Consider the following 22,595-nt stretch of genomic DNA (forward strand, 5'->3'; position numbering starts at 1 on the left):
GCTTGTACTGGGGTGATTGCCCCCTGGACCAGTCCCCCCCCTGAGCACAAAGAATGATGTGAACGGATCGTGAGCCACAGCCCTCCAGCAACTGAGCGACCAGATTCATGATAACTTTTACTTTTTCTTACAGAGTGAAGAACAACTTAAAACTAGCATCTGTACATTTCTGTCTGTGTTGCCTCATTTTGATGTGATTCTTGAAAAAGTATCAGATAAGGTATGAACTATTTTTTTTTTAATTGTGCATAAATTGAGAGCTTGTCCATTTGTTACTCTGTCAGTACACTGTACAAAATAAGGGCATATGGTGGCTTTAAATTTCTGTGGTGTTGCTTTTGCTTAACCTCTTCATATGCCTGTACCCCTGCCACCCACCAGTTTTGCTTGCAGGAGATGTATTCTGTTGAATACATCTCCTTATATGTGATATTCTTACCTCCAGTCAGCTCCTTTACAGTGGAAGCTCTCTCCTGCCTCTGATTGGCTGCTTTAATCAGCCAGTTAGTGGCAAGAAATCTTGCACCATAGAGATGGAGAACAGCTGTAGCAACAAGGCTCCAACTTCTAGGCCAAGTAAGTGGTTTTCCATTTTGAAGAATCCATATTAAATTATTCACAGAGCATTCTTCTTTAATGGTGATGTCAGGGACAGTCCTTTCAAAGCTGAGGAGTGTTTGCTTGGGAGCCAAGTGCTCCCCATCTAATCTTTTAGCACATATCCCAATTAGAGCCTACCTTGTCTGGGAGCTTGGTTTACTTCGGTTCACACGTGGTGCAAACTGCAGTGCTTTCATGGTGGGGCCACATCGCACTATGTGACTTAGTCAAGCACTATCCTACCAGAGCAGGTCTACTCTGCCCCTGACTTGAAGAGATCCGCGGTTCTGCTGTTCAGAGCCCCCTAGAAGGAGATTGCAGAAGAGTTTAGTTTGTTTAGCTTCCTCACTTCACTACGCTTTATGACAGGGAAACCAGTCAACTCCAGCAAGAAGGTCTGAGCTGGCCCTGCATGATACGTAGGTAATATGTTTTATTCATTAAAGCAAGAGTTTGCAGGGGAGTTAGAGTTTCAGCTCCTCTGTATTAAGTATGAAGAATGGACACTGGCAAGGTTCCCCAGTGAGATTGGCTCAGTTAGGCCTTTATAACTAATAATATACGGAGGAGGAGGAGGCCAAAAAGATCTTACTGATTTAGTTACACATTTTACAAGACCAGGAAAGTTCATTCTGCAACAGAAGCCTACTTGGGTTGTACCTTCATAATGTACAGTGGATGAGTTGAATCCTAGACTGTACCTTTAGTGAATAGATCCCAATATGAGGGACATGTCACTGATTGATTGGCTAAGCATCTGGTATGTGGTAAAAACGAATTAAAAATTAAGATGTCGATTTTGTTCTAGTTGCCAAGTTTGAAGAAGGCTCTAGTGACTGTTCTCCAGTGGTGCTTTAGTCACAACTTCAGTGTTCGGCTGTATGCATTAATTGCTCTGAAGAAGCTTTGGTCTCTGTGCAAACAACAGTATTCACAAGAATTTGAGACACTATCATCAATTATTGAATCCAGTCTTCATCAACTAGAAAATCTTCAAGGTGGTGGGTGAGTACTTTTATTGCAGTTTACTAAAGAAAAAACAGTCTAGAGAGAAGCTGTATGCTAGATAGCAATGACATAACCCAAACCGGTTTCCAAGAACGACAAGTGTGTGGATATCAAAATCATTGTACGCTAGGAGTCCCTATCTTCTCACTTAATTAGAGCTTATTGTGAATAAGGTCATTTAGAGATTAAAGGGACACTTCAGCTATCATATGCACATAATAGCTGAGTTATTAGCTATTATATAATCTGAAGCTTTGCCTCTAGTTACGTTTATGTAGATTATAAAATGGCTTTTATGTGTAAAGATTTTGTATCATAGTAAGTGTTCCAGACAACTACAGCCAACTTTCTTGATCGCTAGACAAAACCATTTAGTGTGTTGTTGCTGGGTTGTACTTTGAGTCTGATGCTGCAGGTGTTGTGAACGGCTTGAAGAAATCCAAAGCATGTCATCTGCCAGCAGTGTGAATACTTAATCTGTTTGGCAAGAAATGCTGAATTTTTCCTCTTTGATCCAAGGACGTCTCCATCTTCCTGGACCAGTCTAAGTCTAAATCGCATATTGTGACCATTTACGGTGTATAGCAGGAGTTTGTTGACTTGGAATGTTTCCTTCTTTGAGACTAGTACTGGAAGGTAGACATGTTCCTGTGTCTAAACCGTAGAGTTGGACGTGAATATGAAACTACAGAAAGCTGCTTCACCTTTTCTCGAAGGTGCACAAAGACTCTGATGCTCCTCTAGGTCCTGGAAAATGCCTCTTGAAACATGTCTTGGATGTCTTTTAACCCTTTGTCGACAATTGGCGTGCCTCCTCTCCGATAAGGGTTTTTTCAGAGCAAATGCTCTGAAAAATACCCTTCGTCTTACAATCCAATCTCAAATAGAGGTCTGATAAAAACACTAAGATCCAGATCCCCTGCAGCACTGCAGGTGACCCGGATCCTCCTCTCCGACAGCCGGCGGGCGTCTCGCCGATGTGTGCAGACATCCTCTGCTACTGTCCTCTACTGCCGCCGGGGCTTCTATGATGCAGCACCAGTGCTCCACCATAGAAGCCCCGGCTGGAAGTACCAGCAGCAGCAGAGGACAACCTCCGCTGCTGCCGGCACTTCTGACATGTAATTAGAAAGCGATTACCAAAATTTCCGATTTCCAAAAACTGCAGCAAAGGCCTGTCTGATCGCTCCCCAGAGCATTAAAAGAAGATTAGGAGGCATCAACAAGACATTCGGCGACACCGAAAACTAACCTGAGGACGCACAATGACCGGTCAGGAGAGCAGTCACAAGCACAATAGCATGATATTTTGGCTCTGATGGCAGCGCTCATTAAAAAAATAAAATAAACAGGTTCCCAAGAGGGTCTTTCCAGACCTTCCTGAGAACCCTGGCCCCTACAGGTTGAATACAAGTACTGCATTCAACCATGCAAGTCAAGGGAGCTCATCTTACTAATCACAATGTAGTTGGTAAATAAAATAAGAAGAAAATAGTTAAACAATAAATAAAAATGTGGTAACCTGTAAAAGTAATTCTCCAGTGATGTAAACTGGGTGGTTCCCCTGATGGTGACAACAAAATGTAAAAAAGTCCAAACATATACCGTATTTGCCCGATTATAGCCCCCCCCCACACACTTTGTCTTTAAAGTGGGGGTGCAGCCTATAATTGGGGTTTAGCGCAGGGGTGTGCAATTCGTATGGCCCGACGCCCGTGACATGCAGTTCCGGGCACCGGGCAGGTGTTTTTTTCTTTTCCGCTTTGCTGTGGGCAAGCAGCAGGGTTAGGATCCAGATCCCCCGCAGCGCCGCAGGGGAATTGGTCCCTCCTCTCCGGCAGCCGGTGGACGTCTGCACGATGCAGACAACCCCCGCTGCTGCTGGCACTTCCGCCGGGGCGTCTATGATGGAGCAACGGTGTTACATGACCTTCCGGTGCTCCATGACCTTCCGGTGCTCCACCATAAAATCCCAGTGGACGTACCGGCAGCAGCAGAGGTTGTCTGAGTGCATGCACTCAAACATTCTCCGCTGTTGCCAGCACTTTCGCCGGGGCTTCTATGACAGCGTAGGAGCCCTGGCAGAAGTGGCGTGTAGCAGCAGAGGTTGTCTACGTGCATCGCGCAGATGTCCACTGGCTGCCCCCACTAGACATCAGGGAGTCTGGCGGGGGGCACACCTTCCAAATGTAGCCTGTTATCCCCCCAAAAAGTGGTACCACTGTACTCGGCAGATATTGCTGAACACATATTAGGTTGTTTGGCTGTGAAGGGGCTGGAAACTCATACCTGAATGTCTAATATAGTGGTCATTGGCCTGATTTCATGTTCAACTGCCTTTGTCTTCTTGTGTTTTAAGGAATGCAAGGAAAAATTGGTTACGAATTCAGGAACATTTCTTTTTTTCTACGTTTCATCCTTTGGAGGACTACAGTATAGAGGTATGACTAAATTGATAGTTAAGAAGAATGCTTTTAACATTTTGTGAATGCAGGTTTCAAGTTACTGTGTGGAAATTACTCCTGCATGTTTGTACTGTTTTGTACCTCTGTCTGTTAGGGGTCTTGTGGGAGCCCTTGAACAGCTATTATAGATACTTGAAGCATATTATTGCCCTTAAAGGCTACGTAGATGTTCGGAATATCTTTTGAACGTGCGTCTTACTTTTGAATTTAATTAAATAATTTAGATTATCGGGTAAATCAGTATTAAATGTATTGTTAAACCTCTCTATATCATAGGTTTCAGTTAGGGCTGCAACTAACGATTATTTTCATAATCGATTAGTTGGCCGATTATTTTTTCGATTAATCGGATAAAAAATGTAAATTTTTAATTTATTTAAAATAATAATTTAATAAAGTAACGTAGAATGTAAAAAAACAAACCGCAGAATAAAAAAAAACTGATAAAAATGCATTTCTTTTTTTTATTTCCAACCCCCCAGTAATGCACATTTGAGCCCAGGCTTGCCACACTGCCCTCCCCACATATGCCTTAAATACCCTATATGCCATATATACCCTATATGCCATATATATACCCCCTGATATGTCACTCCGTCCTCCAAAGGTATGCCGTATACCCCCCGATATGCCATAGTGCACTCATAGGTTTGCAGACTCGTTCACAATACTTTTATAAATAAATACAGGGTTAATCTTCACTGCCCCAGGATTTAGATTCCCCTCAGTTTGCCCCACTTTACCTCAAACTGCACCTTAAGTTAACTTTATTAAATTAATTAAATTAACCCTCAGTCCTCATCATTAAATTAACCCTGAAGAGAAGACCCCATTAACCATAACTGCCCCTAAATTAACCCTAAACACCCAATCAACCACAACTGCCCCTAAATTAACCCTAAACAACCCATTAACTATAACCGTCCCTAAATTAACCCTAAACACCCCGTCAACCACAACTGCCCTTAAATTAACCCTGTAGACCCCATCAACCACAATTAACCCTAAACACCCCACTAACTATAACTGCCCCTAAATTAACCCTAAACACCCCACTAACTATAACTGCCCCTAACTTTCAGCAGCTCAAATATACATTTTATACTCACCAGTTAGATGAGTTCTTGAGCCATGTAGACAGTATAAGAAAAGGGACACTTCCTTCTTCCAGTCCCTCCCTGCAGTCACTGCCGATTGGCTTCAAGGAGGGACAGTGAGAAGGGGGCGGGTCAAAGTGCCGATTGGCCCCGCCCCTTTCTTTCTCCCTGTCCCTCCCAGCAGTCACTGCCGATTGGCCCCGCCCCCTTCTCACTGTCCCTCCTTGAAGCCAATCGGCAGTGACTGCAGGGAGGGACTGGAAGAAGGAAGTGGGGGGGCAATCGGCAGTGACTGCAGGGAGGAACTGGAAGCAGGAGCTGCAGCTGTGAGTCAGACACTAAACGGATTATAAAACGAGGGGTATTTTTCAGAGCGTTTGCTGTGAAAAAACCCTCATTTTATAATCGATAAAAATCGATTCAACTAATCGATAATGAAATTCGTTGGCAACGATTTTCATTATCGATTATTATCGATTTTTATCGATTAGTTGTTGCAGCCCTAGTTTCAGTAAGTTCAGATGTAGGGCTGCAACAACTAATCGATAATAAGGGATAATGAAAATCGTTGCCAACGAATTAAATTATCGATTTGTTGAATCAATTTTATCAAATGTATGATAAGGGTTTTTTCAGAGCAAATGCTCTGAAAAATACCCTTCGTCTTACAATCCGATCTCAAATAGAGGTCTGATAATAACACTAAGATCCAGATCCCCTGCAGCGCTGCAGGTGCCCGGATCCTCCTCTCCGACAGCGGCAGTCGTTTCTCGCCGTTGTGCGCAGACATCCTCTGCTATTGTCCTCTACTTCCGCCGGGGCTTCTATGATGCAGCACCAGTGCTCCACCATAGAAGCCCCGGCTGGAAGTACCAGCGGCAGCAGAGGACAACCTCTGCTGCTGCCGGCCCTTCTGCTGGGGCTTCTGTGATGGAGCCCCAGCGTCACATGACCTTCTGGTGGTCAGTCATTGAAGCTCCAGCGAAACTGCCAGCCAGCAGCAGTGGTTTGTCTACGCACATCGTGCAGACGCTCACTGGCTGCCTCTACTGAACACCAAGGAGCCTGGAGCACTGGTGGAGTAAGTCTGGTGGGGGCAGAGTGACATTTAGGGGATATAAGGCATATTTGGGGAGGCACAGTGGCATATCAGGGGCACAGTGGCAAATAGGGGGTATAAGGCATATTTGGGGGGCACAGTGGCATATTGGGTATAAGGCATATCAGAGGGCACTTTGACACATAGGGGTGTATAAGGCATATCTGGGGGGCAGAGTGACATATCTGGGGGTATAAGGCATATCTGGGGGTGCAGAGTGACTTATCAGGGGTATAAGGCATATAGGGGATATAAGGCACATCTGGGCGGGCAGAGTGGCATATCTGGGGGTATAAGGCATATCTGGGAGGCAGTGTGGTAAGTTTGGACTCAAATGTGCATAAATGGGGGGGGAGGTTAGGAAAGAAAAACAAGAAATGTATTTTTCTCAGTTTTTTTTATTCTGCTGTCTGTTTTTAACATTTTTTCATTAAATTATTTTAAATGAAAAAATTACATTTATTTTTTTTAGCCAATTAATCGATTAATCGAAAAAATAATTGGCCAGCTAATCAATTATGAAAATAATCGTTAGTTGCAGCCCTATTCAGATGCTTCTGTCTACTAGGGTTGCCCAGGCACCATCTGTTCCTAGATTATATTTAATGTTAGTAAGGCTTAACGTGGTATACTAAACTGGTAGTTTCTAGGAGCTTTCAGTGGAGTTTTCACTATGTGTTGTTAAGGGCTAAACACAATGATATTCTTTAAATCTGTGAGATGACTTTCAACAGATCCTCCCTCATTAACTATGCATTATGCAGGGCAAACGGAGCAGTCCAGGACACACTCACTTGAGTGGGCCCTTCATAATGCAGTACACAACTTGGAGTGGAAGTGTTCAACTCTCCTTCAAGCACCAGTTTCACTGAGTACATCACTATACACTTGTCCACACTCTACATAGAAGTAAACAAGTCTTGCCAACACCCTTCATTCCCTTTTCTGTACGTAAAAACTCAGCGCATGTCTTAAATAGTTTTTTTCTTGCATTGTACATGAATTCAATGCTATATAAATATTTTAAGGTATATGTAAACTAGATAGAACATTTCTAAATATTTCTGAATGTATATATAGTTGGTACTGTTGCCATAAATATTTCGTTGTAGAATATTTTAAACTAAATGCTGCTATAAATATTTCGATGGAAAAATAACATTTAATGAATTTCAAAAGCAGCTAGACTGTGGTTGTGTCTGCTCAGCGTATGTGTCTCAAAAAGCTGGGAATTCACCCTAAGTTCTTTATTGTGTTTGCCACCAAAGTGATTTCCCTGTAATATAAGCCTGCTTTATAATATGTACACATCTATATAATGTTAAATACTATGTGTGTATATCGGCATTCCATGATCAGTCCCTCACCCTCTTTCAAAATCATGACTTTGTAACTGTGAAAACTCATTCTTGCTCGTAGTTATAATGAACGGCTACATCAGAACTGATCTTAGTTTAATAGGTTAATCACTCGTATTTGGACAACTATTTCAATTGTTTTATTTAACTAAAACAATAACATTATATAACAATTGTATTCTTGTATTTGCTTAAACATCAATGTGAAACAAAATATCATAAAAAATACATAACTAAGCTCTATTTCATGCCGCATAACCTTTTGAACTATAATGTATCTTAAATAGAAAACTATATTTGGATAGATTTTCTCCACAAGCATTTAAATAAAAAAAATTTCATTGAAATTAAAAAAAAAAATGATTTAAATCATCAATTTCAATCCACCCTGATTCTAACATTATGCTTCTTTTTACAGACTATATTTTACACGCTTCCAAGTGTATCAGAATTAATTGAAGATGAGTGGATTCCATACCATAAGTTTTCAGTCCGTGGAAACATGTCTTGGAAGCTGTCAGTGCCATTGACCAATTCCAGAACTATGGTTTTTAATCAAAAGCCAAATGATTGGTTGCAGCAAGATATTGGTAAACTTTTATGTGTCGTTTTATTTTTATTTAGAGATGTTCAGTGCATTGACAGGGTTGACAAAATGTAACTGATGGGGCTTACTTGGAAAGAGCAAATCGAATGAAACAAGGCAAGAGCAAACATATAATATGAATCTTGCCAAATACCCCAGATATTACAGCAATATCTACACAATAAATATGCCCTTAATATCCTGTTTATGAACATGTATATTTTTCATCAGGTACAGATGGAGGAGATGTAGACAATCACATTGAATGGGCAGATATCCAGAAAAAAATAATTCCCTGGAAAAACAGTATCCCCGATTTGGACTTGGATATGGTTTTGCAGCATCGTGCTGCCAAGCTTGGAAAATCAAATGGGAGTCTAATTGTGATAGCATCTCTTATTGATAAGCCAACTAATTTAGGTGGTAAGTTTTATTTTATTTTATTTTTTTTTATTATTATTATTTTTTATTTTTTTTGAGGCTTTTTGAGTTTTTTTTTTCTTCTCATTTTTATATAAATGTTAACGTAAATAGGGCTGAAACAACTAATCGATAAAATCGATAATAAAAATCGTTGTCAAATGCTCTGAAAAACTCCTCTCTTTATATAATCCGACCTCAAACAGAGATCGGATTATAACACTAGAATCCAGATCCCCCGCAACGCTGCAGGGGACCTGGATTCCCCTCACTGTCGGCCGGTCTCTCACTTCCGTCACTCTCCCCCCTCCCATACACCCCTCTGACTCCTCCCCCCTCCCATACACCGCTCTGCCTCTCTCTCGACTCCGTTGCTGACGGGCACTTTCACTGCAGCTTCATAGAAGCCTCAGTGTAAGTGAAGGTGAGTAACGGAGGCTGTCTGTGCGCATTGCGCAGACCCCCACTGGCTGACAGAGAATCGAGGTCTCCTGCAGAGGATCATCCTCTCTGTCAGCCGGTGGGGGTCTGCATCGCACAGACAGCCTCCGTTACTGCCCTTCACTTACGCTGAGGCTTCTATGAAGCTGCAGTGAAAGTGCCTGTCAGCAACGGAGTTGGGAGAGAGGCAGAGCGGTGTATGGGAGGGGGGAGGAGTCAGAGGGGTGTATGGGAGCCACCCTCCCATACACCACTCTGGATCCTCCCCCTCCCATACGCCACTCTACCTCTCTACCCAGCTCCCAGGTGTCTTCTGAACCTCCGTTGCTGACAGGAGGCAGAGTGGAGTATGGGAGGGGGGAGGAGGCAAAGTGGAGTATGGGAGGGGGGAGGAGCCAGAGTGGAGTATGGGAGGGGGAGGAGCCAGAGTGGAGTATGGGAGGGGGAGGAGCCAGAGTGGTGTATGGGTGAGTTATAGTGGTGTATGGGGGGTATTATGAATTTCAGGGCATATAGGGGATATAAGGCATATCGATATTAGACATATCAGGGGGGCATAAAACATATCTGGGGGTATAAGACATATCGGGGGCACAGTGGAATCTGTCATATAGGAGGTATAAGGCATATCTGGGGCAGAGTGGCAAGCTGGGGGTCAGATGTGCATAACTGGGGGCAGTTTGATAAATAAAAGAAAATATAAACCAGGCTTTTTTCTCATAGTTTTTATTAAATATGAAAAATAGTTAACATATGAATTAATATTTACTAATAACTTTGTATTAAAACCTAGTTTGAGAAACACTGTGTTTGGGTTCTTGTACCTTTTTTATTATGTCAGTAAAATAAGAAGGTGAATAGAGAGAGGCCATTGCAATAAAGAGATGAAAGTGTAAATTGTACATTTTTTATTACATTATTTTAAATTTTAAAAAATTGCATTTTTTTTAATCCGATTAATCGAAAAAATAATCGCCCAACTAATCGATTATTAAAATAATCGTTAGTTGCAGCCCTAAACGTAAATTCATAGATGGTGAACAAATGTATCAGATGTAATCATTTGGGTTTTTGTGGCAGAAGGATTTACCCTACTACATATACATTAGGACATGGGGGGGTTAACTTGGTTATGGGCCTGGATTTTTAGAAATTCCTTGTGTTTAACACATTTCATCTAATAATTTCCAACTATTTTAACTGAGCGGTCAGTTCTCATGCTGGAATCTCTAAAACATCTGGCTTGGTGGTGGCGCTCAGAGCCTGGGGTTTTGACACTCCTGCAGTAGTATGTCTTCAGTATACATTTAAAAAATTAGCCATTATGTGCCTAAATTATAGACAAAGTGGGCGTTATTCTGTAACTCATGAAGATCCTCATAAGCCGTTAACTGTCTAAGGATTGTGCAGCTTGTCTGCTACTCGTCTCCTCTGGTTAATTTTTTTCCTTCAAATCTTCAACAATTTAGTGATTGAGCTCAGCAGGGTCTTGAACTTTAGAGTTAGTCTGTTGTTGTAGCATTTTTCTTGAGTTGAATTTAAACAATATATTCTTTATAAACCAGTGCATTTCAATTCAGTAACAACGTCACATTTTTCTTCCCTCCCGATTTTGTGTTTTTAGGTTTATGTCGGACTTGTGAAATATTTGGTGCTTCTGCGCTAGTTGTTGATAGTCTACATCACGTGAATGATAAACAGTTTCAGTATCTCAGTGTGTCTGCTGAACAGTGGCTTCCACTTGTTGAGGTATGGAATGAAGTGCATTGGTGTGGCTTGGTGTTTTTGTGTATCAGAAAAACAACCTAAAAAAAACAAATAGAAATGCTGATGTTGATGCACATGCAAATATAGATCAAAGACCAAGCTTCTTCCCACACTGCTGCAATTCGGCTGTATAGCATGGGGTGGGTATGTTAATTATGTTAAACTTCTGGTACATTTCAGGTAAAACCATCTCAACTGATTGGATACTTGCAACTTAAAAAAGCACAAGGTTACACGATCATAGGAGTTGAACAAACTGCAAAAAGTGTGGATCTTACTGAATATTCTTTTCCAGAGAAATCCTTATTGCTACTTGGGTAAGTTCAGTGGGTCCGACCTATTAGCTTAAATGCGTGTTGTTACTTTTAACCCCTTCGCGACCTTTGCCGGTTCAGGACCGTCATGACATGAAGGTCGCTAAATGACCTTTGATGGTCCTGAACCGTCATAAAATTAAATAAGCTTAGAAAGTGATCAACGATCACTTTCTTCGCTTAAACGGCGTTACTGTAATGCCTCGATGTCGAGGCATTCAGTAAAGCCGAGATCTGCATCGGGGGCCATCTCTGGCCCCTCCCCGGGGCATCAACAGCCGCCATACATTGTATGGCGGCGGACGCCCGTTTTAAAAGCGTTTAGGAGGCGATCGACGATCGCCTCCTAAACTTAAATGGTGTCGCTGGAATGCCTCGATCAGGAGGCATCCAGCGACACCAAACACTTACCTTTGGATGGGCTGTGACCGCTCCGGAGAGCGGTCACAGCCGCAGCTGCCGGTGATCTTCGCCATCAAGCAAGATGGCGGCGGCCCGGGAAAATAAACAATAAAGATGAGAGAGTTAGCTAGACGGTCTCCAGACCCTCTAGAGAACTCTGGCTCCACTTGCAGGTTGAATACAGGTACTGCATTTAACCATGCAAGTCAATGGAACCCAGCTTTCTAATCACTATGTGATTAGTAAAATATTCAAAAAAAAAATAAAAAAAAATAAAAAATGGAAAAAAAAAAAAAAAAAGTGCTAACATTTAAAAATAATTATGCAGTGATGTCACTAGATGAACCATCCAGTACATTGCAAAATGTGAAAAAAAAAATATAAAAAAAGTATTAAAAAAATAAAATAAAAAAATAAAGTTTATTATTTTGAGCAAGTGCTAAAATTTCTCAAAAATCTCAACAAAGAGTTAAAATAAAAGCACTTCAAATATCCAAGGGGTGTCTAATATATAAAAAAAATGGCTGATGGGGTAAACTGGAGTGGCTGAGCTCAAAGATAGGGCATAGGTACAGACTGACCAAAATGGAGAAAAAAAGCGCACTTCCCAAATGTGGCATTTTAAATCTCAAACAACCCGACAAACCCATGCATGTCGGGTATCACTGCACTCAGGAGATGTTCCTGAACACATATTGGGGGGTTGTTTGACAGTGACATATACCAGAACCTGTATATCTATAACTAAAGTACAATTTGTGTGAAAAAAAAAATAAAAAAAAAATACTATTACAAAGTTTGACAAAGTGTAGTTCTATAATTGGTGCATGGAAAGGGTTAAAATAACAGCATTTGGAATACCCTGGGGTGTCTAGTTTTCAAAAATATATGGTTTGAGGGGGTTAAATTGAGTTAACTGGCTTCAAAGATCTTCCAAAGAGGAGATGGAGGCAGACTGACCAGATTTGTTAAAAAAGATTTGGAAATCATAAAACGCTGCTTGTACTTATTGCCCTATAACTTACAAAAAAACAGCAAAAAAACATAAAAACATTGGGTATTTCTAAACTCAGGACAAGTAGTAGAATCTATTTAGCTAGTTTTTTTACTTGCTTTTTTAGGTGAGTAAAAGATTTTTCAAATAAAAGTCATAAAATGTGTTTTTTTTCAATTTTTCACCATGTTTTTTTTATTTTTTTTTATAGTAAATAAGATGATACGATCAAAATAATTTCTTTTCCAAAGAAAGCCCATCTTGTCCTGAAAAAAACAATATATAACTTATGTGGGTACACTAAATGGGTGAGGAGAAAATTACAGCTGAACACAAGCACCACAAGTGTCAAAACAGCTGCGGTCCCACAGGGTACAAAACGAAAAATGAGCCCGGTCCTTAAGGGGTTAATTGGTCACTACCTCTTCTAAGCCTAATGTCCATGTATCTCCAACAAGAGTGCTGGCAGCAAAATATAGTTAGGTTAGGTAGATAAGGCGGCCGCTTAAGTTCGCTGTATCGTTGCATTTCGCTGTGTGGGGTATATAATATAAAGCTGTGTCCTAAAGCCTATGCTGCATTATCATAAATGCTTCCCTTTAAACCAAGTCATCTTATCAGTGTTTTCATTGTGATTTAATTATATAAGTCTTTCAATAAAATGAAGCAAGACATGCTCCTTGCTTGGCAACCTCACTTTAATTGTAGTCTTAATTTAATTAGATAAAAAGCACTAAGCGTCCCTTTGAGAATTTGTCAGCTTGCCTAGTCATGCCATTAGAAAGCATATGATGCCTTTGAGCTTGCAGTCGCAGCACTACAGAATCCAATTATAAACGCTTAACCCACAGGTTTACAGGTGTGAGAATTGTCAGCACACTCTTCTGCCATCATACTCTATATGTGCTTGAACCATATAAGTAATACGTTAGGTACAGACTACAACCTGGGGTTGAACATTTTTTTTTCTTTCCCCATGTGGATTTTTTCCTTACTTCAGCTTTACTCACCGAGACTGAAAATAAATGTGGCGCCTATATCTATGATATTATGATTCAGTGACACTGATGTGTTGTAAATATATATTGTCATATATAGTTATATATGTACTGTGTGTGTGTGTGTGTGTGTGTGTGTGTATATATATATATATATATATATATATATATATATATATAGATAGATAGATAGATAGATAGATAGATAGATAGATATATATAGATATATATATATAGATATATATAGATATATAGATATGCGCACACATCTTTCATGCCTACTAATTGTTACTGGCTGATAAAAAGATCGATTAATAAATTACAAAAAAAATGAAATATCATTTAATAATTTTAATCTTTTACATGTGACTTCCCTTTAGCAATGAACGAGAAGGAATACCTGCCAACCTGATTCAACACCTTGATGTTTGCGTAGAAATTCCCCAGCAAGGAATAATTCGATCTCTGAATGTCCATGTGAGTGGTGCAGTCTTGATTTGGGAATACACAAGGCAACATATACTAAAGCAAAAAGCCACCTAGCTTGTGTAAATTAAATTATGCTAATTTTGTATACAAAAATAAAAAAAAATGGTTTTATTGTTTTTAATCTTGTAAACTATTATTTGTACAATTCAGAATAAAGACAAATTAAACTAATTTGGAAGTTATGTAATCTTACAAAACGAGTAAAAACGGTTTTATTCTATTCATTTCAAAGCGCAGACTTGGCAGTTTGAGAATAAGGGCACTTTTCTATAGTTGCATATTCAGCAAACTGATATTACTACTATGCAACCATTACTAAGGAGGAGTATTAATACTATAACTGTACAAGGATTAAGAATGCCTTTCTTGTGCGGCACGTTCACATTTTTTTAAACGTACAGAGATTGTGGAAACCCTAACAAAACAAGTATACTGAAGGAAGAATTGAGCTATGGAGATCAATAGAACAATATGTAGAACCAGCGTTCTTGCACACAATCCCGACTATCAATGCAACACAGAACATCCAAGAGCTACAGATAAATACCGGTATATTTAAATGAATGGATTATTCTATGGTTATATGAACCTGAGGAGCCTGCTTCCATCCAGACACAATAGGCATTTTAGGAGCATGTGACACTGGAGTTGTGGGGTTATTTGGATGGATTTTACAATTTTATACACTATATACTCATGTGTGTCAATTTTTATTGTTCATTTTACAAGTCATCTGTTTAATACACTTTATTATAGTCTTTGGATCAATTTATTTAATAGATACCCAACCTAAATAGCGTGGAGTTGTGATTTATGAACTCATAATGGAGTCTTCATTATGTATACATATCTGTCCGTGTGACTTTTCTATTTACAAAGTGGTATAAACAGATTATATCCAAGGATTATACAATGGCTGTGTGAAAAGTTTTGGGTGCCAGTCTCATCCATTCTGTAAGTACTTCTGTCTGGATAAAGTTAGCTCATGACTACAAGAAAGAAATTCACTCCCCAACTCATCCCTACTACTGAAGATGAATAAAAGACCAGTGTTAACAAGGCAATTGGTCATAATATTAGGTTTGACCAAGGCTGTTTGAGTAAAAAAACAAACAAAACAACAAATCATTATTTCGGGATATCAGTAATCATATCGCCTTCTCCAGTCTTGCAATTTTTTTTTATGAAAACACAAGGCACCAATGACCGAATGCAAGAATAATCTGGAGGTTTTCTGATGGCTCCGAGTAACTCTTTGGTGACTAACCCACCGCATGTTCTTTAAAGTAAAATATTTGGATTATTTATCAGTGTTCTTAAATATAATTTTGCAATACATCTTTGTTTATACACCGTTATATATATCACCGTACTGTACTTATTTTGCCAATGCGACCCCAATCAAAATTTTTATAAAACTACAGTATATTATCCTCAGATCCTTGCAAACAAAGGATAATAACTAGTTTTCTGCAAGATGGTACCACATCTAATAAAATAATCATGTATTTCACACAATCCAGAGATGTCTGTTTTTATTCCAACATCATCAGAGATTTATAAATGAAATCTGCCGGTGTGTCTCATTTAATAAATATTATAAATACTTTGAATGACTCATATTTGAGGCTTGTCAGCGACAGATCAGCATGTACTTTTAAGGTAGTTCATTTACGCTGTAGGTTTGCACAATACACTATTAAAGGGGAGTCGGAATTAAATTGGGAGGGAGCATCTTTTATTCAAGAGCGCTGCTCCAGGAAAATTGAATTTACAAAAAAAAGCTCAATGAATATGACTTTAAACTTCTACTTACCTTTTGATCAATGAACTATTAGTGTAAGGGTTGCTAGGTGAAGATGATATATAGAAGCCCGATTGGTGCGGCAGTATCAAAGAAAGGATTCTTATGACGTTTTTATCCTGGTCCATGGCATCTGGCAATGAGCAGATCACAAATGTGGAATAGCTATTGGAATAACCTGCACCAGCAGTTGCAGAGAAGGAACACAGAGAGGATCCAGTCATTGTTAAAATGCTGTCTAAAGCCCTTGTCTTTTTCTCTCTTGTGTATATATGTGTGTCATAAGAATTCCAATTTGTTTCTTTGATACTGCCACACCAATCTGTGTGTGTGTGTGTGTGTGTGTATATATATATATATATATATATATATATATATATATATATATATATATATATATATATATATATATATATATATATATAATCACATAAGACATTAACTAATGGCCCAAATTCTTTAGATAGGGGGGCTGTTATTATTAAAGACAATGCTGAATGGCCCTGATCTCCTGAGACTAGACTACAACTGGGTAAGTGTGAGTGGGGACACTACATTGCGGTATATTGATTTTAGTTGTTTTTTTTTTATTTATTTTTTTTACTACATTACAGTGGTTACAATAGTTATAATATCCGGTTTAGTATTTACACCATGTTTAACTGAATTAGATTTTGGAAAGAATATTTAGAAATTGAAAATGCTGTAGTTAGCTGTTACACATATATTTTACTAAAAGCTGCCCCCTCTCCGTCCCGTTACATCCACTATGGCTGATGGATGTTCCCTGGCAAAACTAGGTGGTGGGTGGTAGTAAAGTGTTACATTGATATAGCCGTGGTCCCCACTGAGTCAGTTGGTTCCAAATTATTGCTCTTGCTGTATTGTTCAGCAGTAATGAGCAGGTGTAACATGTAGCTCTAGGGACCTGAGCCAAACAGGGATAGAATACATATTTTCAAGTTCCTGGAGGGGAAAGCAGATCTATGCAGGAAGGATTGTGTCCTTTTAAACTAAACAATGAAAATAGCCCAAGAATTTGTCAAAGCAACCTGTCAGGCATGAAACTGGGTTTACAAAGCAGAGGATGGAGCTGACATTAACCATGCTGATTTGGATCAAGCACAAGTGGCTGACTTAAGAGGTATCTGGATATAAAAAGATCTGATATTCAACACAAATGAAAGGGTGAGAGAGAGAGAGAGAGAGGATATCGTTTAACCCTTTTGTATGCTCTCCTCTACCTTTCAGAGGGTTAAAAGAAAACAGAATAAGAAGATTGCATGTATTTCTTCCCATGTTTTGACTGACTGTTAAATACCAATCTTCTTGTTTAAAAGTCTGTCGCGGAAATCCTGAGCAAGGCAGACTATGTATACACAATCTACAAAGGGCTGTGAGAAGAACCTGGTCTAGCTTTGCTGGGGTATAACTTCAGGACCACAGCATCTGGCTGATGAGGCTTGCTGTGGCTCAAACTAGATGTTTTCCTTATCTAAACAAAGGCTTGGGAAAGGACTGTCAATATCTGGTAATGAAGTTTGCGGATGTTAAGAAGATGGCTTCATGGCTTTTGGATGCAAACTGGCATCTTCTCAGTACCTCCAGTAACATGGGTGAGTAGCACACAGACCCTGATTTAGATTTGCAGTGTCATAGACATCCTTCTTCTATTATAGTCCCTTTGGACTTCAGATTTATGTACAGTCTGACACCAAAGAGTTTTTTTAGATTCTCTCGCTCATCCGTGCACCGAATGATATAGTTTCTAAGTGACTTTATCTCATGGTGGATAAATGTAAGGTAGATAACCTCCTTCCTGACTTACAATTTGACTTTTTCTTCAATACCTGTTATTTATCCTTTCTGACATGCCTATGTACTCAAGGAATTAGTATCACTGTTATGTTCCCTTCATCTGCACAACCCAGGGATGGATCTCCTCCTTCTCCTTGCATGGCTTACCCAAGTGATTGCTGATCAGGTCACCTTCTCCAGCTTACTGACTGCAAGATCTAAACAAGTGTCAGCATTATCAATCCATTGTCTGTGACCATTCTGTTTTCTGTGGACAACGGTTGGGCTACCACTGCCTCTTCTTCAGGAAGATGACTCTTCAGTTCCCTGAAAGGATGTCAGAAAACATTACAATGGATAGTTCTTTCTCAGCACAGCTAGGAACACAGTTGCCCTGGAAATTTTCTAAAGGGGAAATGGAGTCATCTTTCGCCAGCAGCGCTAATGTATATAATAGCACCAGCAGCTTTCTGTGGGGTTGGCAAAGCAACATGACAACACAACATGGGGCTTCCATTGGTCAAAGAGGATCTACAGGCTTGGAGCTTATATTCCTTGAGATATTAATCATCTTTATGTGCATAGGAGCTGTAGCAGGTCAGTGGTGCATCATGCTTTTAACCATTTCAGTTGTATATATAGTCCAGAGCTTTAAAATCTTACATACTTAGATTTGATGTTCATAATGACTAGCAATCCTGGAAGGTATGTACAATGAGTGTGTCACCAAGCCTTGGTAAGGTAGATCAGTAGATCAGGTAGATCAGTACTCTGTTATGACAAACAGCCTACATGAAGTGATCTGATTCTGATATAGAACGTGTTTGCATAGGGTATTCATGATGTGAGTGTTGGAGAGTTAGATGATGTTCTTATGTGGTATTTAAAGGGAAGCACTTGTGGAAAGGATCAGAGTTGTGATGACCTATTATGTACTCAATACTGTTGTAGAAATCCAACAACACCTTGCATCTAGATACTGCATATTTTTTACATTTACCCAAGTTTAGTTTTGTACAAGGCTTGGTACCTTATTATGTTTTCTGCTTAATAACTAGTCACAAGACTTTCTTTCTTCCCAGTTTTAAACAAAAATCTAAAGCTAGATTTGTACATTTTATCTTTGTTTCAGAGGTTTTGAAACAACCAACTCTCTTTTGCCTAAAACAAGAAAGTCAATTATTATATAAAATGCTGAAAGTTAAATCTACACACACACACACACACACACACACACCAACAAACAATGGAGTGATTGATATTATGAAATGTAATGACTACATTGTTAAATAAAAAGATATATGACTATTTGACCACTACGTACAGTATGGACATGACACCTGGTTTCTGGTTTCCAGAACACCTAAACTTAAGGCTAAGCTAATCAGCTATTATCTGTAAAATTACCGGACAAAAAAACATACAAGTCAGATGCCACAAAAAGTAGTTGTCTTACATGATAATTATTTGTTTTATATAGTGCCATCATATTTAGTAGTGCTGTAATTATTATGATAGTAATCAAATACACTCAGTCTACTTTTATATTGCACTGATGGTGTGAAATGGCAATGGGGCAGAAGCATTTAGATAGCATTATTCTCACACCTTTGTAACATAATTGATCTTTACACATTAACCTCACAGTGTGAAAGTGGCGCATCAAAGTCTGAACTGTGTAGATCACAATAAAAACAAGAACTAAAGCCGGTGAGGCAGAATAATTATGATATAATTAAGATGGACTGTTATCCTCAACTTTGCACAAGGAATATTTCAACTTTGTGCAAGGTAAGTGGCGATGTAGTATTCAAGACATATTTTGACTCCAAAGTTTGTTCTCATTGGGACTGAGAGTGAGCCATGGTTAACTGTTTCAGATTTATCAGATGCATTGCACACATTGTATAGTATAGTATATCACACTATATACATCTATGTTTATTACTCATGTCTTGTACATTTTATTTCAGGAAATATTCTGGTCATTGTTGTCATTGCCGCAACTAAAGGGTTTCACTCAGTGACTTCACTTTTCATTATCAACTTGGCTATAAGTGACTGCCTTGTAGGCCTGGGTGTAATGCCCTTTGTAGCGTTATCCCTTCTGTACGATGACTGGAGCAATATAAATGTAAGTAAATGGTCTCGCTGGGCCTTCTTTGTCAATTAACTTTGCGTACGCAAAACTACCATTAAGGGGGACCTGTCACAGCATGCAAATAAGGGAAAGTGGACAGATCTTTCTCTTTCTCTCTTTTGGTAACACATCTTTCCGTAGGATTCAAAGTATTTCAGGCAAACAGGGCTGTCTTTAAAAGGGCATTCCAGACATTAATGCATACCGTAGCTAAAAGGTCCCTTTAACTTGATGTGGTGCCCCCCTTGTAAATGCATGGGGGGATTGTGCAGCATTGGTATTTGGCTCTTCCCCCCCAGCTATTTGCTGTGAAGGAGATGTGTTCACCAATGTGTTTAGTGTTCTGCCTACACAGACCTCTACCTCTGAAAGATGTTTTTGGGGCCTATGGGGTCCCATCGGGCAAATGCCTGGTGCTCCATACTGGAGCAGATACAGCAGATAGGGTGCTGCAGTATATGACCATGGATGCGTAAGCATAAAAATGTAATGTGAGGCTTCTCATATTCAGCCGTCGTCTTTACTTACATCATTTGGTGTCAGCCAGCCTTAAAGTGCCAGGGACGCCTCATTATCCCCAGTCTGCTTTTGCCCCATGTTAGACACCTGCAGCCAAGCAAAATCCTGTAAAAGGATTGCACCTTGGTTATAATATTCTGAATGCATAGAGTATGATGTGATTATGAAATATATATAAAAAAAGAAATTGCAATGGATGATTAATATTCTTAATAAAAGTAGTATTTTTTTACATGGTACTTCTGAAACTCACATTAAACACTTTCTTTTCGTGTGTAGGAACTTTGCTTGTTTGTGGGTTACGTCTCATCTGTATACTGCACTGCTTCAGTCCTAAGCGTGGCAGCAGTGTCCTTGGACCGCTACTGGGCAATAGTGGACTGCCTGAAATATGACAATCCATGGACAACTCAGCGGTCACTGTGCATTATCATATGGATCTGGGTTCAGGCTGCACTTACTTGCTGTCCTCCCTTGTTAGGATGGAGTCGGCTGGTGTATGTTCCTTCAAAGTACACTTGTACCATAGACTGGGCCAACAGCACTAGCTATGCACTGTTTTTCTCTGCTGTGTCCTTTTTCTTACCGGCGTCCATGCTTATTTACTGTTACATAAGGATAGTCATTATAGCTATAATGCATGCCAAAAAAATCAGGATTTTAGAAAACCAGCTGCAAAAAAATTCACCAAGGAAGAAAATTGCTGATGTGGAGAAACCAACGTGTTCAAAATTAATTTATATTGTGAACTGCAAACTTTTAACAGACCCTCGTTCTTGTGACAGTCAGAGCGTCTGCAGCTTCAATCCAGATTGTCTAAAAAACATAAAGAGAGGTTTGTTTGCTGAAAATGATTTCTATGGAAGGGATCGCAGTGGCCGCCTACGTGTTATCTTCATGGTTGTTGTGTTCATATGTTGTTGGGTGCCTTATATGATTATAAATATAATTCAGGCTGTAGGAGCCACAACTTTACAAAAGACCACCGACATATCCTCGCCAGTCCTTACTACAACCTATTGGCTTATGCTACTAAATTCAGATTTAAACCCATTGTTATATGCTTTGCTAAGCAAACGGTTTCAAAAAGCATTGAAAGTTCTTTTAAGGAAAGTTTGCAGTAGAGTTTCCTTAGAAAATGTCCCCCATTCATTGCAACGCCGAAGGACAAGTTCTAACATTACAGGCATCTCTCATATCCACTGCTCCAGTGACCAACATAATCCAGGAGAAAACTCAGCTGCTTCTACCAGCCCTGTTCCTAGCAGGCATAGTAGTCAACAGGATGATGAAGCCATCCCTGGCCAGTTTCTTGAGTACAATCAACTTAGTGTCCCTCCTAATGAAACGCACAGAGTAACTGAACACAGTTGTGTTTTGAACCCCAGAGATCTACCACATCAATTTTTGCAAGTGCCTTCTTCCACATCTTACCAAATCAGACTACCTACAGTCCCTTCCGGCAAGAAGTCAACATTGGTTTGTGGAAATATAACCATCAAGGTTAGCTATGAAGATAACTAGGGTGAAAAAACAGTGTACTAAATCTCTATAGCTCCCTGACAAAGTACTGTGATCAATTTAATATTATTTTATACCTTATTGTTTTGGGGAGCTACAAATGTCTTCAAATGCTCAACGGAGTTGTCATTGTTCATGCCGGAATTATTCCTGACAAATTCAACAATGATGAGCCATCATGCAATGTAAATTATTGAACATAAATTGCAGTGTGTGGTTTCCTGTGCCATTTTTTTTCTAAAGGTTTTAGTTTTGATGTTAAATTATTGTATATGCCTAATGTTAGCAGTTTATTTGTTTTTTTTCTACCGGACTGCTTATATGTGTAAAAGAAACAATGTTATGGCAAACAAACACAATTTGAGATGCATGCTACCTCTGATATAATCTGGTGCAAAAGACTATCCTCAACAACTTCAATTTATTGAATGTAATTATGTAAAGCAATTAGAACTGCACACATCAAATGCCAGGAGTTAATAAGTATTTCACAAAGGCAGGTATTGCTAGGTCACATTTTGCTTAACTTGTCACTCAATTGTCATACTACACAAAAATGGGCAATAATAGGTTGTTGTCATAGAAACTAAACATGCTTAAAAGTCTCTGCGTGGTTTTTATGTGATTAAACTTTCAGGGGAAGGAATAGATTAACAAATCTATTAGGGATTATTATTTGGCCATAACAGAGACCGCAATGTCTTGTGTACGTGGAACAGCACCTTTAAGAGGAGATGGTGCTGTCAGTTCTTTGTGAATACATTTTTGTTTGTTTC

General features: G+C 39.4%; 2 protein-coding genes across 2 annotated transcripts in view; both read left to right on the top strand.

The window, feature by feature from the left end:
• Window positions 1-14,245, top strand: part of TARBP1 (TAR (HIV-1) RNA binding protein 1) — a 34,786-nt gene extending 20,541 nt beyond the window's left edge. The window contains exons 23-30 of the mRNA XM_053460194.1: window positions 134-220; window positions 1,409-1,605; window positions 3,968-4,049; window positions 8,046-8,217; window positions 8,445-8,636; window positions 10,699-10,823; window positions 11,022-11,158; window positions 13,930-14,245. Of these exons, the coding sequence (XP_053316169.1) occupies window positions 134-220; window positions 1,409-1,605; window positions 3,968-4,049; window positions 8,046-8,217; window positions 8,445-8,636; window positions 10,699-10,823; window positions 11,022-11,158; window positions 13,930-14,092 (1,155 nt within the window). The 3' untranslated portion in view covers window positions 14,093-14,245. The remainder of the gene's footprint in view (window positions 1-133; window positions 221-1,408; window positions 1,606-3,967; window positions 4,050-8,045; window positions 8,218-8,444; window positions 8,637-10,698; window positions 10,824-11,021; window positions 11,159-13,929) is intronic.
• Window positions 14,246-17,376: 3,131 nt separating this feature from the next.
• Window positions 17,377-21,822, top strand: LOC128483957 (dopamine receptor 2-like). Its single transcript, XM_053460278.1, has 3 exons — window positions 17,377-17,458; window positions 19,613-19,773; window positions 20,578-21,822. Exons 1-3 carry the CDS (start codon window positions 17,377-17,379, stop codon window positions 21,820-21,822), a joined length of 1,488 nt encoding a protein of 495 aa, XP_053316253.1.
• The last annotated feature ends 773 nt before the right edge of the window (window positions 21,823-22,595 follow it).

Source organism: Spea bombifrons, chromosome 3 (assembly GCF_027358695.1).
Source record: "Spea bombifrons isolate aSpeBom1 chromosome 3, aSpeBom1.2.pri, whole genome shotgun sequence".
NCBI classification, from domain to species: domain Eukaryota; kingdom Metazoa; phylum Chordata; class Amphibia; order Anura; family Pelobatidae; genus Spea; species Spea bombifrons.